The sequence below is a fragment of the Pongo abelii genome, chromosome 1, assembly GCF_028885655.2.
Source record: "Pongo abelii isolate AG06213 chromosome 1, NHGRI_mPonAbe1-v2.0_pri, whole genome shotgun sequence".
NCBI lineage: Eukaryota > Metazoa > Chordata > Mammalia > Primates > Hominidae > Pongo > Pongo abelii.
In genome coordinates, this window is record NC_071985.2 from 214,640,961 (window position 1) to 214,657,745 (window position 16,785).

At 53.3% G+C, this 16,785-nt stretch overlaps 2 protein-coding genes across 9 annotated transcripts in view; both read left to right on the top strand.

Moving 5' to 3' along the window:
* Nucleotides 1-14,169, top strand: part of IFFO2 (intermediate filament family orphan 2) — a 51,752-nt gene extending 37,583 nt beyond the window's left edge. Inside the window, exons 4-9 of one of the 2 annotated variants that reach the window (XM_024251158.3) lie at nucleotides 195-335; nucleotides 1,656-1,795; nucleotides 6,353-6,473; nucleotides 6,931-7,023; nucleotides 7,939-8,069; nucleotides 9,743-14,169. In XM_024251158.3, coding sequence (XP_024106926.1) covers nucleotides 195-335; nucleotides 1,656-1,795; nucleotides 6,353-6,473; nucleotides 6,931-7,023; nucleotides 7,939-8,069; nucleotides 9,743-9,848 — 732 coding nt within the window. In that variant the 3' untranslated portion in view covers nucleotides 9,849-14,169. The remainder of the gene's footprint in view (nucleotides 1-194; nucleotides 336-1,655; nucleotides 1,796-6,352; nucleotides 6,474-6,930; nucleotides 7,024-7,938; nucleotides 8,070-9,742) is intronic. The other variant, XM_054540809.2, reaches the window with a different exon arrangement.
* Nucleotides 14,170-15,202: 1,033 nt separating this feature from the next.
* Nucleotides 15,203-16,785, top strand: part of ALDH4A1 (aldehyde dehydrogenase 4 family member A1) — a 31,993-nt gene continuing 30,410 nt past the window's right edge. For 2 of the 7 annotated variants that reach the window (XM_054520696.2, XM_054520871.2), the window contains exon 1: nucleotides 15,680-15,980. In XM_054520696.2, the coding sequence (XP_054376671.1) occupies nucleotides 15,919-15,980 (62 nt within the window). In that variant the 5' untranslated portion in view covers nucleotides 15,680-15,918. Of the gene's footprint in view, nucleotides 15,981-16,785 lie in introns of all 7 variants that reach the window. The other 5 variants (XM_009234365.3, XM_063712001.1, XM_009234372.4 and 2 more) reach the window with 5 other exon arrangements.

Below are 16,785 nucleotides of genomic sequence, written 5' to 3' on the forward strand. Positions count from 1 at the left end.
GGCCCCAACCCCATCCCACCCTGAGCAGCGCCGCCGCAGCCCTCCACTCCACGGAAAAGCCCAAGGCACCCTCGGACTCTGGAGGCCTCCCCACACCACCCCTGCTGACACCTAGGGGTCTCCCCACCTCTCTGCCCAGCCCCCCAAGCTTGCTCCATCCCTCGCTCATGTAAACCCTGCTGTCCTCCCTGCAGCCCATGACAGACCTGGACACAAAGATCCAAGAAAAGGCCATGAAGGTGGACATGGACATCTGCCGCCGAATCGATATCACGGCCAAGCTGTGCGATGTCGCACAGCAGCGGAACTCGGAAGACGTGTCCAAGATCTTCCAGGTGACTAGGGCTGCCCTGCTCACCAGCCAACCCCCCACTCTCCCAGAGCAGCCCTGGCCTCCACCCCTGCCCGGCCAACCCGTTTCCCTCCACATCCCACTCACTCCCTCCCCTTCCCCGAGAGGTAGCACTACCCGACCCTGTGGCCTCCCCAGGAAAACGTAGAATCAGGCACCCGTGGACTCATAGGCTCGTCTGACTGCTTCATCCTATGGCTGGGGAGACTGAGGCCCAGAGGGTGATGTGCTATGCTCAAGGAAGGAAGTGGCAGAAATCAGTCTCCTGCCCCTCCAGGGCTTGGTTCACCAGCCCACACTGTACCCACTGCCCCGCTTCCTGCCCCTTCCTTTGGGTGCCAGAACTGGGCATCATCCCCACGGTTGGGGAACCCTGGCCAGGTTATGGGGAGAACTGGGGGAGCTGGCCTGAGCTCTGGTAGAGGGGCCTCAGAGTTCAGAAGAGGAGCTGTTGGCCTTTGACTATTTTTTATTCCCCCCCAAAGAGGCTCTCGATACCCCCCCGACCTAACGTGCAAGTGTGGGTGCCCCCGAGAGACGGCGATCAGGTTAGCGCCAGTGAGGCTGTCTTCCGGAGAGGGCTTGGGGGGCCAGTCCAGCCGAATGAGGCACATGTCATTCTCCGAAGGCTGCTTCTTGAGTTTCGGGTTGTGGTTTGGCTTTTGCTTGAGCCCAGGGCAATACGGTGTGTTGTCGCTCTGTGTGTGTGACTTTGACGTCGCTGGGCCAGATCCGGGCCTCCCTGGGGCCCTGTCTCCACCTCCATGCCTTCTTGCTGTCCCTCTGCCGGGAAGCAGGGGAGGCCAATGCAGCCTTCGTTTGCTCGTGGCTTGTCTGCTTGGAGTGGAAGCTTTCGGTGAACCTTGAGCCGTCTGTCCTTTGCCTTTGCATGTGAGCAGGAGGGCTCTGGGCAGCATGGGGCCGTGTGGCCTTTGTCAGGGGTTCTCCGTCTCTCTGGCTGGCTCTGAGATATCCCAGGCGACTCTGTGTCCTGGTCTGGCCTGCTTCTCTCCCCAAACTGTGGGGCTGCTTCTGTGGTAAAAGGGCGAGCTGAGCCGGCGCACCCACCAGGCCGCCCAGGGCAGGGAAGAGTCCAGGCCGTCTGTGTCCCCCTGCATGTCTCCCACCTCGCGCTTCCTGCTAACGCAGCCTGCTTCTTAGAGGACCTGCACCTTTCCTGGCACTGGCCAGCCCCAGTCACGCTCATCATCCTGTGAGATGCCGGCTCCCTTCCCAGTTCACCCCTACCCTCCATCCTAGCCGAGCCCCCCCAGTTACCTTGATTGCTTCCTTTCCGGTTCAGGTGGTCCCCAAAAAGAAAGAGCGTAAGGTGGCTTCCGATGATGACATCTCCGAACAGGACGGGGAGGTGAACCGGTTCTCAGACGATGAGGTCGGCTCCATGAACATCACTGATGAGATGAAGCGCATGTTTAACCAGCTGTGAGTATCCCCGTGGCCCGCACACTCTCTGTTTCCCCGGATTGCTTGGGCAGGGGCGGTGAATGGGAGGCTTGGGCTGAGAGTAGCTCGCAGCACTGGAAGAATTTGGATTCATTTCCTTTTTTTTGAGACAGGGTCTCACTTTGTCACCTAGGCTGGAGGCTGGAGTGCAGCGGCACGGTCACAGCTCACTGCAGCCTCAACCTCTTGGGTTTAGGGATCCTTTCATCTCAGCCTCCCAAGTAGTTGGAAGCACAGGCATGTACCACCATGCCCAGCTAATTTTTAAATTTTTTTGTAGAGACAGGGTCTTACTGTGTTGCCCAGGCTGGTCTCAAATTCCTGAGCTCAAGCGATGCTCCTGCCTCGGCCTCCCAAAGTGCTGGGATTACAGGCGTGAACCACTGTACCCAGCCAAGATTCATTTTCAACATTTGTAATTTGGGAAATTTCATATGTTCAGCCTCTCTTGGAAGCTCGAGGAGGTCAGGCATTGCTGAGCCTGGGGCACAGTTGACAGGGCTGGATGGCAGCTGCTGAATCTGGACAGGCACATACTCTTCCATTCGCCAGCATCCTTTATGTTCCCTGTCTGCCATTCTCCTGCCTTTCCTTTGAAAGCTTCCTCCAAAAAAGCGGTGGGAGAAGGGGTGTTCTTGCCCATGAGATACAGGGGCTGGGCTGTCCCCTCTCTGGTCATGTGTAGACATGTCTGTGTCTGAGGATGTCATGAACCCAGAAGGGGCAATGGCAGAAGTGATCTTATTTGTAGGCTATTTTTTTCTTTCTTTTTTTTTGAGACAGAGTCTCACTCTGTCACCCAGACTGGAGTATAGTGGCCAGATCTCGGCTCACTGCAGCCTCTGCCTCCTGGGTTCCAGTGTTTCTCCTGCCTCAGCCTCCCAAGTAGCTGGAATCCCAGGCATGCACCATGATGCCTGGCTAATTTTTGCATTCTTAGTAGAGGCAGGGATTTACCATGTTGGCCAGGCTGGTCTCGAACTCCTGACCTCCAGTGATCTGCCTACCTCAGCCTCCCAAAGTGCTGGGATTACTGGCATGAGCTACCGCACCTAGCCTGTGGGCCATTCTTGAGCAGACCTTAGCCAGACCCACCTGCACTCGTTTGCCCTTGGTGGGCTGGCTGTGTTGACTGCACGGCTTGCAGAAATGGCTCCTGATATTCACTTGGAGGGGGCTTCACAAATGTCACTTTGCTCACTCCAGATGCCCAACCTAGGAGATGGGGTATCACTCCCCTTTTGTAGACAGGGAAACAGACTCTGAGAGAAGGGACTTGGGCAACACCACTCAGCTAGTATGTGGCTGAGCTGGGATGCAGAGCCAGGCCACCTCCCATGCTAGTGCGCTTTCAGTAGGAAATGCCGCTTGGGGTGGTGGCAGGGTCTGGGCTGGGTATGGTCAGTGGTGGGTGAGCCTGCTGGTGCCAGCTCTTAGAAGCTGCTATACCCACTCCAGGCAGAGTGATGTCATATTAGTACCTTAAAATTTGCCATTGCAGGAAATCGGCAAATGCTACCAATCAGAGCTCTGGGAGGCTCTGCCACCTCCCAGAACCCCCCCAGAGAGGGCATGCTCCTTCTAGCAGATGCCTTTGACATCATTTGTTTGAAAAGCCTGGGGCACAGGCTCTCCTAACCTCCCTGCAGAGCTCTGAGGCTGGCTCAGAATTCCATAGTCCAGAGCTCACTCCGCCCAGCCCCTTCATTGTACAGATGAGAGAATGGGCTCAGAGGGGCACACAGAGCCAGGCCCCCAACTCTTGGTCCAGTGCTTTGTCCCCCATGCCATGCTTGGAAGAGAATTCTCTCTTCTGTCCCTATTCTAGGCTGACTTTTAAGGTAGACAGGAGGCAGGGGCAGGGTTGGAACTGGGTGGGGACAGGAACTCTTTTGCCTGATACTTCCTGGACCTGCCATTCCCTTGAAACAGAACTGAGATGGGAGCTGTATTTTGGGGGATTGCTATTTAAGGGTGATAAGGAGACCCCTAGATTCTTGATTCCTCTTTTGGTTACCCGCCCCCCCCCCCATCTCATAGTCTCATCTTTTGCTGCCTGCCAAGAAGGGCTTTTTTTTTTTTTTTTTTGAGATGGAACCTTGCTCTGTTGCCCAGGCTGGAGTGTGGTGGTGCGATCTCAGCTCACTGCAGCTTCCACCTCCCGGGTTCAAGCAGTTCTCCTGCCTCAGTCTCCGAAGTAGCTGAGACTACAGGCACGCACAACCACACCCAGCTAATTTTTTTTTTTTGTATTTTTGTAGTAGAGACTGGGTTTTACCATGTTGCCCAGGCTAGTCTCAAACTCCTGGCCTCAAGTGATCTGCCCACCTCGGCCTCCCAAAGTCCTGGAATTACAGGCATGAGCCACTGCACCCGGCCAATAGGGGCTTTTGGAAAGAACCAGTGGTTGGGTCTAGGTTTTCTGAACATTGCCCTGGGCATTTCTGAGCCTAAGACAGGATTGTATGCCCCGGAGATCCCAGGCTGGGTCCATGTGGTTAAATTAAAGGACTTATCTGAAGAAATTGTTGCCCCTGCTTTTATAAAGTCCCCAGGGCATTGTTAAGCTGACCAGGAATGGGGTGAGCTACAAAAGGAGACAGATCAGAGTGGAAGCCAGGGGGCCCCATGGGCAAAGGCTCCAGTATGTAGAAAGAGCATTCAGATCCAAGTCAGGTGAGACTGGCTGCAGGAGTGGGCACCTCAGTGTTGATAGAGCTAAATTGGGTTCAGTATAGAATTAGATTTAGCTGATTGTAAAATTACCTAAGTTAAAACAAACAACGAAACCTCTGATCACTTTGATCACCCCCCACCCCCATTCTGCAGTTCTGTGTGGGACGCCCTGACCCCACCCCAGGCGGGGGGCCCTGGGCCTTTCACATGGACATCTCCACCAGCTGTGGGCAGGACCCTAGCCAGGCTGCCCCTGGCCAGATCTGATGAAGTGTTTGAATAATGCAGCCGTGTTACAGTTGTGTTTTGTTTTGATCCAAGTTGGTCGTTTGGGCTTCAGACCAAGGAGAAGAGGGGGAACATGTGGCTGTCCCCCGCTGGGGCCAAGGCTCCTCCTCAGCCCCACTCTGCAGATTTGTGAAGTGGAGGCCTCTTCCGAGTCCCTTCTCTTGCCTGTCATTCTGTCCTTTCCAGCTTCGTGTCCCTCGGCTGGGGTTTCCTTCAGATCCCAGACGCTGGGAAGGAAGTGAAGTCAGGAATCGAGTGTGTGATGCAGTGACCGCTGGACCCTGGCGGCTCCCGGCCACATGGCCCTCTCCAGCACCCGCCCCCACCAGCTCAGGACCCTGGACTCGGGGAGCCACCTATGGGCTCCTGTGGGAATGGCTTTTGGAGGGGAGCTGGCCCGGCCTGACTCCAGGGGGCGCTTGAGACAGCTTTTCACCAGACAGCCTTCTTGGGACCTGGCCAGTCCCCAACCCAGTCCATTGGGAACACTCATTGCTCTGGAGGATCCAGGAAGGAGTTGAGGGAGGGCAGGCAATGGGGACAGCCCTGGGATGGCAGTCTGGAGACAGGGTCCACACTGTCCTGTGCTACCGATACACTGGGTCAAGTGATTTCACTCCTACAGACTCAGCCTTCCCCTCGGAAAGAAGGGTATGTTGGATGAGCTGATCTTTAGGTCTCCTCCAGTTGGGGTAACCACTTTGGGAGTAAGCACTTTGGGGTAAGCACTTTGGGAGCATCTTGGGAACCCCTTAGTCCCAGGCAAACCTGCCTGGTTGGTCAACCTACTTCTAGTTCTAGCCAATAGGGAGGTCTTGACATCTCCCAGGCTTTGAATTCAAATCTCATTTCCAGTATGTATTGGTCTAGAAGGCCACTGAATCCCTCTGACCCTCTGTTTCCTCACCTGCAAAATGGGAATGATAGTTATGCTTACCTCATAGGATTGTTTTGAGGGTGGAATTGTTTTGAGGGCGTTGCATTTTGCTGCATGCTTAGTGGCTGGTCCAGTGCCCAGCACCTAATGGGTGCTTGGGGAGTGTCTTGATGGGGAGGAAAAAGCTGTAGGAAACAGAAACATTTGGCATTCTAGCCTGTTTCTGCTACATGCTAGCTGTGTGGCTTCAGACAGTTGAGTTATCCTTTCTGAGCCACCATTTCTTCATCTGTAAAACAGGTATAATACCAACCTTTCCAAATTGCAGAGAAGATGATATTATATTGAGCATCTCACTCAAACTAGGGGCTCAAGAAATAGCTGTTAAATGAATGAGGAAAATTGCAAGATTGGACTTGGAGGAAAATATCTTTAGTCCCAATTAATTAAAGCCTGACATTCAAAAAAATACACATTTTTAATTGTACAAATAATACATAAATACATTCTGCATTTTAAAAGAGTTAAACTCCTTTTGGATAAGGCGAATGTCCCCTTTGGCTTACTACCCCTGTCTTTCCTGAGGACAGCCTTGAAGCTGTGTACCCGCTGGGCAGTTGCCCCTTTCTGTCCCCTGTATGGGTCCCTGGAGCCTGCCTTCTGTTCAGTCATGCCCTCTGGTGTCACCCCCACAGGCGGGAGACCTTTGACTTTGACGACGACTGTGACAGCCTGACGTGGGAAGAGAATGAAGACACGCTGCTGCTCTGGGAGGATTTCACCAACTGCAATCCGACCATCGACCTGCAGGGCGAGGTAAGCCGAGCGCCTGGCTTCCCAAAGGCCAGGACTAGGGGCCTAGGGGGCACCTCCTTTCAATGGTCCCTCATCCCTGTTATTTTCCTACAGCCCCCACCACCCAGCTAAACTGTCCCCTTTGGGCCGGGTGCGGTGGCTTACGCCTGTAATCCCAGCACTTTGGGAGGCCGAGGTGGGCGGATCACCTGAGGTCGGGAGTTCGAGACTAGCCTCGCCAATATGGCAAAATCCCATCTCTACTAAAAATATAAAAATTAGCCAGGCCTGGTGGTGGGCACCTGTAATCCCAGCTACTCGGGAGGCTGAGGCAGGAGAATCGCTTGAATTCAGGAGGCAGAGGTTGTAGTGAGCCGAGATCGTACCTCTGCACTCTAGCCTGGGTGACAGAGTGAGACTCCGTCTCAAAAATAAATAAATAAATAAATAAACTGTCCCCTTTGTTCTATTTCCCCAGCAAGATGAAAACTTGGGCAACTTGATCCACGAGACCGAATCCTTCTTCAAGACAAGAGACAAGGAGTACCAGGAAACGATAGGTCAGATCGAGGTAAGGGCTCGGGACATGGAGCCCACTCGTGAGGCTCTCCTGAGGTCCACATGGTTGAGAACCTGGCGATCAAATGCCCGTGTGTCATGGGCAGGGGCTGGTAGAGTGGGGCAGGTGCAGGATCGGGAGTCAGGAGGCCTCAGGGGCGGGTAACATCTTTCTTAGGGCCTCAGTTTCCTAATCTGTCAGATGGGGGTGGTGACCTTTGCCTGCCTCAGAGAATTAAAAAGAATATATGTAGCTGAGATGATGATCCCATAATAATCACAGAGCTGACATTCGAGTGATAGTGAGTGACGCAAGGTGCTGAGTACGCCCAGTATCCTTACCTCTACCCTATGCAGTAGGCACCGTGCACCCCTTTTACAGAGGAGGAGAAGAGGTTGGAAGAGACCAAGTGACTTGCCCAAGGCCTTGCGGCCAGGAAGCAGCATTGAAGTATAATTCTCTCTGGCTCCAGAGGCTGTGCACGTGATCACTTCTATAAATGACAGTCATTGCTATTATGCAGGAGAAAGGGAAGCCCAGCTCCTTCCCTAGAGGAAGTATCACTTGATAGAGGACAAGAGTCAGAAACATGAAAAAGCCTTCAGGATTTTTGTAATCAGGTCTGGATAAGGGAACCCAGAGATGCTGAGTTCTCAGAAGCGGGTGGGGTGCATCAGAGCCAGGCTGCTGCTGGGGTTGCTAAGCAACCATTCCCCTTTGGCCAGAAGGAGTTCTAGGGGACGTGGACCCATGTGCACAGAGCAGAGGGTGAGGGAGGTTGATGTCCAGAGGCAGGGTCCTGATGGCATGGTGTCCAGTGGTGGCCTTGATGGCACCATCCCTGAGGAATCCAGGAGGAGAGGTTGTTGAGGCTTCTGCCATGAGGATGACTTGCCCTCACCCTTATTCCTCATTGGTTCCTCCTAGCTCGAGCTGGCCACAGCCAAAAGTGACATGAACCGACACCTGCATGAATACATGGAGATGTGCAGCATGAAGCGAGGCCTGGATGTGCAGATGGAGACCTGCCGCCGGCTCATCAAAGGCTCTGCAGACAGGTATCCGCCCGTCCTGCCAGGGGATTCAGCTATGGCGTCCTTGGAGGGGAATTCCCAAGGCTGCAACTCAGCCATGTTTCATGCTCCCAACCTGTCTCTCTGTCCGTCCGTCTGTCCGTCCGTCCGTCCATCCATCCATCCATCCATCCATCCAGTGACTATTAGCACATCTATGTGCCAGATGCCTTACATATCTAACCTCATGCAAGTCCCACCACCACCTTGCCCCTTGTTGATTCAATAGATACTTGTCAAAGGTCTGCTCTGTGCAAGACGATGGGGCCAGTAAGTATAGCCCCTGCCCTCAAGGAGCTTAAGCCTCATTTTCTGCTGAAATGGGGAGCAGAGGCAGACAGGGCATGCTCCCATTTGCTCACAGGAAGTGATTTCCCTTCCTTTCCCATCTGTTAGTCTGTTCTCGTGGTGCTATAAAGAACTGCCTGAGGCTGGGCGTGGTGGCTCACACCTGTAATCCCAGCACTTTGGGAGGCTGAGGTGGGAGGATTGCTTGAGCCCAGGAGTTCACGGCTAGCTTGGGCAACATAGCAAGACCCCATCTCAAAAAAAAAAATGCCTGAGACTGGGTAATTTATAAAGGAAAGAGGTTTCGTTGACTCACCGTTCCACATGGCTGGGGAGGCCTCAGGAAACTTATAGTCATGGCAGAAGGCACCTCTTCACAGGGCGGCAGGGGAGAGAATGAGTGCCTAGCAAAGGGGAACCCCCCCTTATAAAACCATCAGATCTCGTGAGAAGTAACTCACTATCATGAGAACAGGATGGGGGAAACTGCCCCCACGATTCAATTATCTCTAACTGGTCCCTCTCATGACACGTGGGGATTATGGGAACTACAATTCCAGATGCGATTTGGGTGGGAACATAGCCAAACCATAGCATCCTCTTCCAACCCAGGGCCTGTCCCCAGGAGACTGACATGTGTCAGGCATGGCACATAAAGCAGAGCCCCTGCCTTCAAGGACACAGCCTTGTCGGGGGACAGCCGTGCTGAGAATGAGCTAATATGCGGAGAATGCCTGCCACACAGCACAAATACGTTGTCATTGTTTTGCTGCATTACCGTACGAGAGGGAGGGACAGCTCTGTGGGGGGGCAGATCTGTGTGCAGGGCTGTGGCCTTGCCTTTCAGACCTTTAACTCCTCGAACCCCCAGAACCCACTGTGGTTATCTCCATTATTCAGACAGAAGAGCAGGCGCTTAGGCAGGTTAAACGGTTTGCCCAAGCTCCCCCACCCCCACCCCCACCCCAGCTCATCCGAGATAGAATCAGAACTGCAGCCCAGTGATGTTAACCATATCCTGCATGGCCTCCTTTTGAGCTCTGAGTCATTCAGGGTTTACTCAGCACCTACTATGTGCCCAGACCTGGGTTAGGTGCTTGGAGGGTAACAGCCAAACTTGATCCATGGTCCAGCTCCCAAGGGGCTTTCTTCCTAGAGAAGCCAACACAGCCAGACCAAGTAGGGGCTGGTGCAGGGGGTTACCTCATGAGTTTAAAGGATCTTAAGGATAGCTGAGTGAGGCAGGAGCTCAGGACCAGGCCCCTCTGAGAGTAGATCTTATAGAAGTGGCAGCTCAGCCTTCCCACTCCTTGACCCTTCAGAGGCCCAGGGCTGCTCTCTGAATTTCCCCACTCTCTTGTGCTTCTCAGGAATTCACCGTCCCCCAGCTCCGTGGCCAGCAGCGACTCAGGAAGTACAGATGAGATCCAGGATGAGTTCGAGCGGGAGGCGGATGTGGAGCCCATGGTCAGCTGATGACTGAGGCCCTGCGAGCCTGGTGGTCTTGGTAATGGGGCCCTGCCACCTCTCCTCACGGGGCCAGGAAGGCCCCTCGGAGTGGGGTTCGAAGCCGCACCACACAGACTTTCTCTGCCCTCCCTTCTCTGGAGGCCCCGAGGGACTGCTGCTTCCTTCCTTCCTTCCACACCACCAACGGGTGCCCCGTCTCCATCCCCCACCCACCCAAGGAATGGTGCTGTCAATTTCTATTGTTCTCCACATTACAAATGCAGACTTCTGTGCGGACTTTGCAGTGTTAACTGTGCCTTCTCCCTTAAGCTGAGCCACTTTGAGCTCCAAAGAATTATTCCTAGCAGGTGTTTTTATACAGAACTCTAAGCTGAGGGCCGGGCCAACTGGCCGAGGTGTAATGTGGTTTCTGCCGTCCGTCCCACCTGCTCCTCTGATTGGCCGTGGGCTATGCCCTCCCTTCCTCCTGAGCCAGCCCAGACTGGCCTGGGGCTTGGGGTGCTCTGCCAACCCCCAGGAAGGAGCCTCTTGCCTCTGTGAGCTTTCTAGGCCTGGGTAGGGACCACCCCAGTTTTCTCGCTCCCTGAAGGAGAGAAAAGTGGAAGGAAGGGAAGGAAGACACATCTTAATTTTTTGGGGGATCGAGTGGCAAAGTTGAAGGGACAAGGCACTGTGAGGGGAAGGCGGAGCCTCACTGTGTTTAAACTACTATGCAAAAAACAAAACAAACAACAAAAGCAGATTGCCTTATATCATTGTGGAAGGCAGGACATCTCCTGGGCTCCTGGCTTCCCCCTGGAGCTGGGAGGGAGGCTGGGGTTAGGGTGATCTGTGTTGCAGCACTGATTGGGTAGTGTGGGTTTGGCCGAGGTTGGTCATGAGGCCGGGGTTCCCGCAAGGCACTGGCCTGCCTGACCGCTTGCTGCCTTCCGGACCTCTGGGTTCAGGGCGGGGGCGGAGGGATCCTTTATTGCCCTGGTAACTTGATGTTCTTCCCTCCCTCGCCAGCCAACAATAGAGGCTTAGAGATCTGTAATTTCTCTGTGAGAAAGTCTGAAGGAGCCAGGCCTGGTCTCTGCTCCTTTCTACCCGCCTTGGGTTAGGACTCTCCGGCAGTTGCCTGCTTCTGGCTGCTGGCAGGAGAGAGGCCGGGTGGGCTGCTGGCAGTGCAGCCATGGCCCATGGAGTGAGGGCCATCCTCTTTCTGCTCCTGGGCACACGCAAGCCTCTCTCAGCAATTCTCTCGACTGGCCAGTCGGGGTATTGATCTGAGCCAGCATCCCCCAAGACTTGAATGGCTTGAGTGGGCCTGCGTTGAAGGGCACTGTGTGGCAACCCTCCCGCTTCCAAATCTCAGCTTGGAGCCAGCTGAGCAGGCTTTGCTTTATTATTATTTTTTAACCCTCTTTTCATACCTACTGCAGTGGGTCTGTTGCCAATTTTAATTTTTTGTTGTCCCAGGAGCTCCCTCTAGTGGTCAAGGTAGCAAAATGTGCCCAAGGACTAGAACTTGGGTCCCTCTGCCTTGCCTGGAGGCAGAAGGAGGGGGCTCTGGGTTTCACTGGGATTGTGGTCCCCAGGGGTCCATGGCCTTTAAGGCTCTTCTCTCTTTTCTGTTTCCGCCACCTGTGTTACAGTCTTAAAAATACTGTACATAATAGATATATGTAGAGAGAGAGTGTGAGAATGTGTTAGTGACTGACTACGTGTGATATAATTTATCACGATTTGGTGGCCTTCGTCATGAGTTTTTTCCTTTGTTTTCTTTTGCTGCGGGCACCTCCCACGGGTCCCCTGCGGCAGTCTGGATGTGACGCTTCCATAGTCAGCATCTCTTGTTAGCCAAACAGTTCCCTTTGGCAGGTACTTGGAGGGACAATGGTTTTGGAAGAGAGACGGCCCTTCTCTCTCCTCACTGACCCTTGTTCTAAAGGTTACAGGGTTCAAACATACCTGATTCTTGTTGTTATTGTTGTTGAATTTTTATTTTAACCAAAGGTTATCAGAGCCAGTTGGGCTTGGACCTCAGCTGCTAAAAAGATTTTCCGTTTCCTCGAGGGCAGGAAAACATCCACCCTCGTGGGTCTCCTCCGTCCAGGGCTGAGGGAGGCGTTGGACAATGTGGTGTGGGAGTTTCGTGGGCAGCGTGGAAGCCAGCCCTGGGTTGTTCCCCAAGGTGGTGGGAGGGTGACAGATATATCTTTAGACTTAAGACTGTAAGGCAGCAGTGTTAGCATTGGAGTAACTAAGGTTACTGTGGTGATGGGTGTCCGGCAGTATTATTTTTACTTCCCTCCTTGTATACATAGGTGATTTGTCTTTGAGGACTAGGGTACTCTAGGGAGTTTGAAAACTGCAGGAGCCAGAAAGAGATCCTGGCCTGAGAGTCCCTTCCGGCTGGCTTTTAATGTCTGCTCTCCTCTTGGGAGTGAGGACTTGGGGCAGGTGGGTGGGAGAGAGAAAGCCAGAGTGTGATGGGCCTGCCTCCTGGGCTGGTTCCTGGGTCCGGCCTGCCTGCCTGCTTGCCTCTCCACCACATGCTTTTTTCAGTTAACGTCAGTGGGCCCTGCTTGTCCCTTCACCATGAGCCCACAGCTTGCCAAGAAAGACCCCAACGCTCGCTGGGGCAGCACCAGTCCTAGCTGGGACGAATTGGTCCATCCTTTGTAAAGCTGTAAATACTTAATTTTGACTTTCTATTTCTAAGCCCAGTGTCATATTGACACTGGTATTTTAGAATTGTTCTCAGATGGGCTCTCCTGCGCTGCCCTCTGTCTCCTATTTTTGGGGGTTTTATACAAACAGAGGATTGGGGAGGGATAGGAAGACTAGCATCCTTTTGGCTCCCTGGTTGGTTGTGAAATACACACACACACACACACACACACACACACTCTCTCTCTCTCTCTCTCTCTCACTCCTCTGAGACTCCAAACAGAGAAAAAAATTATTGGCAAATGAACACATTTTTCTTTCTTGTCTTGAGAAAATGTCTTGAGGTCCCTGAAGGGCCAAATCCATCATGGACTAACTCTGTGGGTAGAGCTCAGATGACCTAGGGAGAATTAAACCACTTACGCTTGGAATGGGAGGAGAGGGGGTGGGGTGGGGGAGAATATAAGATGTAACTTAAGCTAAATGTAGTCTATTTATAAAGCAAGAGACTCTCATCTATTTTTATGAAAGGAAGGGTTTTTTAATCTAGGGTAGGTAGTTGTGGTAGCCCAGCATTTTCCTGTGGACGAGACATGGTGCGTGTTGTTGCTGGATTGAATGGAACCCATTCCTGTCCCCTGGCCTCGTCTTCTGTCCTCACTTTTCGTCATCCACACCCATGAGCCGCTTCAGCAGCGTGTAGGTCCCACTTCACCCCATTCTCCTCTCCTCTGACCCCTCAGCTCCTTGGGGTCTTGGGGCGAGGATCTGAGGGGGGCGGGTGGGCTGCAGGAAATTCAGAAATGTGGTGGGTGGGGGAAGGGACAAGGTACATTAGGGAGGGAACAAGCTGGGCTCTGGGGGTAGGCTCTGATTAATTAGTTACTCTGACTCTGGTCTGCCGAGATCCATTTCCAACCCAGTTGCGTTGGGAGAGGGTTGGGAGGCAGCAGAGCATTGGGTAACAGTGGGAGCACACGACTTCCTTAAAGCCTGGGCCTTCGTGGGTCTCAGGTGGTCAGGCAGCTGGAGCAGGAGTGGAAATGGCGTAAGATGCTCATAGCCCAGCCCTGGCTGTGTCTACTCCAGGCCAAGCCTGGGCTGCAGTCCTTGCCGTGTGCCCCCCAGGGCCTGGGGGGGAGGGATCAGGGTGCTGGGGGTTTCCTAGGACAGGGGTCTTCCCCCTTGAGACACCAAGCTCTGGCTCTAGAAGAGCTCTCTCTTGGAGTGGGGAGTCTGGAGGGGAATGGGTGGGTGCAGGTAAAGCCAGATTCTCTCTGGAAGGGAATTTTCTATGAATGGATGATTTCCAGGCTCAGGGTGGGCTGTGCGTTAGTTCTGGGCAAATCCCTCACCAAGACCCCTCCCTCCCAAGCCCTCAAAGAAACGAGGCAAAGCCCTTCCCTGCAAGACCCCTTGTGGACGTTTTTGCATCTACCTGATTTTTAGCCCCATCCAGGGAGAGTTTATACCCCATGATTCCATCCTGCCTCACCGTTGCTGTTGTCTGCCAGCTGGGTCTAGCATCACAGGGAAGGGGGGGATTTATACTCACGGAAAGACTACTGATCCTACCGGAAACCAACCTGTTTACTGTACTGTTGTAAATATCATGCCCTTTATATCCTGTATATTGGCTTCTTTTAAATAAAGTGAAATGTCTTAGAACTGATGGTGCTTTTTTTTTGTTTTTGTTTTTAAATAGAAGATGAATCTAGTGTTGGGGGAGGGGTAAGAGGACGGAAGGCCACAGAAACACTCAAACTCATTAGCTAATTAGCCATAAAATAGGGGATTTCATATCACCTGTTACATTTGTAGCTCACAGTAAAAGCTTTGGAAGATGACAAAGCAGGAATCATTACACACATTTTACTGACGGGGAAGAGAGGACACGAGACATCACAGGCTCAGTAACTGGCTTGGCCTGGTTTGGAACTGATGTCCTTTTAACCACAAAGCCCCCATTTCTCCAGGCTCTCCAACGTACCCACAGGAGGTCACCTTCCCAGGCTCTGGATTTGACACTAACCAACGTTCTAGTTTTTCTTGTAAATGGGCACGTTCAGGGCAACATTGCCCAAATGTGAACTGAGCTCACCTGTCTAGGGTTTTCTCCAAAGATGAAGACAAATAGCCGCCACCAATTCCAATTTGCTTTTTGCCATTCCTAATACTTGGCACTTAGGTAATTTCCCTCTCCTACTCTTCATTTAAATGTTTAAATTCTCCCAAAGTATCTTAAATGGTGTAATCTGGAGAAAAATAAGTGGCTTAAGATCACGGGGGCTTTTTGAGTTGGGTACTATTACCTCCGTTTTACAGATAAGGAAACTGAGGCCCGGAAAGGATATGTAGTCTGCCTAGTGCCCTGCCGAGGAACCAGAATCAGCATCGGAACTGACTCCTAAGCAGGTGCCCGGTTCATGCTGCTGGAAGAAATATAAACAAATTAGAACATAGAGTAAGGAAACGTAACATTACTTAAGGAATAGATTGGGTCCCTGAGACCTCGTCATCAGAGAAGCCTTCAGAATCCAAGTTTTAAATAGCATTCTAGTGTTTACCAAGCACACAACATTTTGCAAAGAAAGCTGAAATTTTTACTTGGGGGTAAAAGGCTCAGGAACAACTAGTTTTGCGGCCAAAGGCTTTAAATGAAAAGCTAAGCTTTGGCCAGCTCAGGTTTTATCTTGCATTGATCGTAATCTGCAAGGAAGCTAAGAAGCTGGCCGGCCCCGCGCCTGGAGGGTAGGTGGAGGGCGGCTGGGTCCTGGCCAAGAAGCTGGAAGGCAGGCTCATTCCAGGGGCCGCAGCCCCCTGGAGGAAGCAGGGGGCTGGCCGCGCTGTGGCCCTGCGGGGTCGAGGAGTCTGGTAGCGGACAGGTTTCCAGTCTTGCACAAGCCACTGGCGGCCTGAGAGAAGTCAGTCGGACGACCACCGCACCCGGGGCGCACCCCAGAGGGCCGGGAGCAGCGAGTCCTTCTGCCCCGCTTCGGCACGTGTTCCATTCCGGTTATCTCATTGGCTCTATTCAGCCCCTCTCTGCTCCGCTTTGGAAGGCTGCAACAGGACCGCCCCGCTGATTGGTTCAGAATCTTTGGTGTGTCACTGGTCGACAGGGTTCACGCCCTCTCCCCGGGTCATACCATAAAGAGAGGAGGGGAAAACGCATGCATTTCAGGACTTCGCTTTCGGGTTCCCTTGCCCTGTGTTATGTAATGCCCCCGTTGTGGAACTAGAGACATCTTTTATTAGCCGAAGCTAAATATAGTGGGACTTTGGCTGATCCCGAGCTCGGAGGACAGCCGGGGTAATCCGTTTCCCCCCGCGGATCGAGGTGGTGCGCTCTGGACGGGGTTGTGCATTCTAGCCGCGCCCGGGCGGACGATCCAGCGAACAGCCCCGCTGCGAGCCCGAGATGCTGCTGCCGGCGCCCGCGCTCCGCCGCGCCCTGCTGTCCCGCCCCTGGACCGGGGCCGGGTGAGTGAGCACGGGGCCCGGGGCGGGCCGAGAGCGCGCCTGGGGCCCGGGAGCCTGGGAGTCACTGGGCGTCCCCTGCGCCGCACTCCCTCCCTGCCGGACCCCCAAGCTGCCTCGGTCAACGCCGGGTTCCTTAGGGGCTCCCCTCCGACCCCCACCCGGGCCTTTCTCCCACTGAGATCCCTTAGCCTCCTCCCTCAGGTAGTCACCTTCCTTTAGCGAGGGGACCCCTCTTCCCGAATCCTGCGACCGAGTAGGGTGCCTCGGTGGCCCTGCCGGTTCCCACGCTCGGAAATTAGCCTCTGTAGTCACTCACCTCACTCCTAATACTGGATCTTCGCAATTTGCTGGCTTCCCCTGAGGGGCACTTCTATTTTTAGCACACCACACATCTCACTTCCCCACCCTCGTCTCACGTTCAGTGCCCCCATCCCGCCCCGGATTCCCCGAGTCCTCCTCTCCTTCTACCAAGATTTCTACCTCTCTCTTTTCCGCTCCCCACGCGCCCCGCCCCCCCCCTTTTTTTTTTTCAAGTTAAATGTTGGACAGAAAAGAGGATTCCTTTCTTCTTGTAGGTGGAATAATCATATTTATGGAGTGCTTATAATGAACCAAATGCTGGCCAGGCACTTGGCAGGTGTCTTATCATGAGGATTAAATGAGTTAATACGTGGGGAGTGCACTGAACAGTCCCCAGCAGAAAGGCAGCGCCCGGTTATTATTATTGCCACGATCATCATCATTATCACCTCTATTTAAACTTCTCACTCCTGTGAGGCAGGTATTATTCCAAATAATGAAGAAA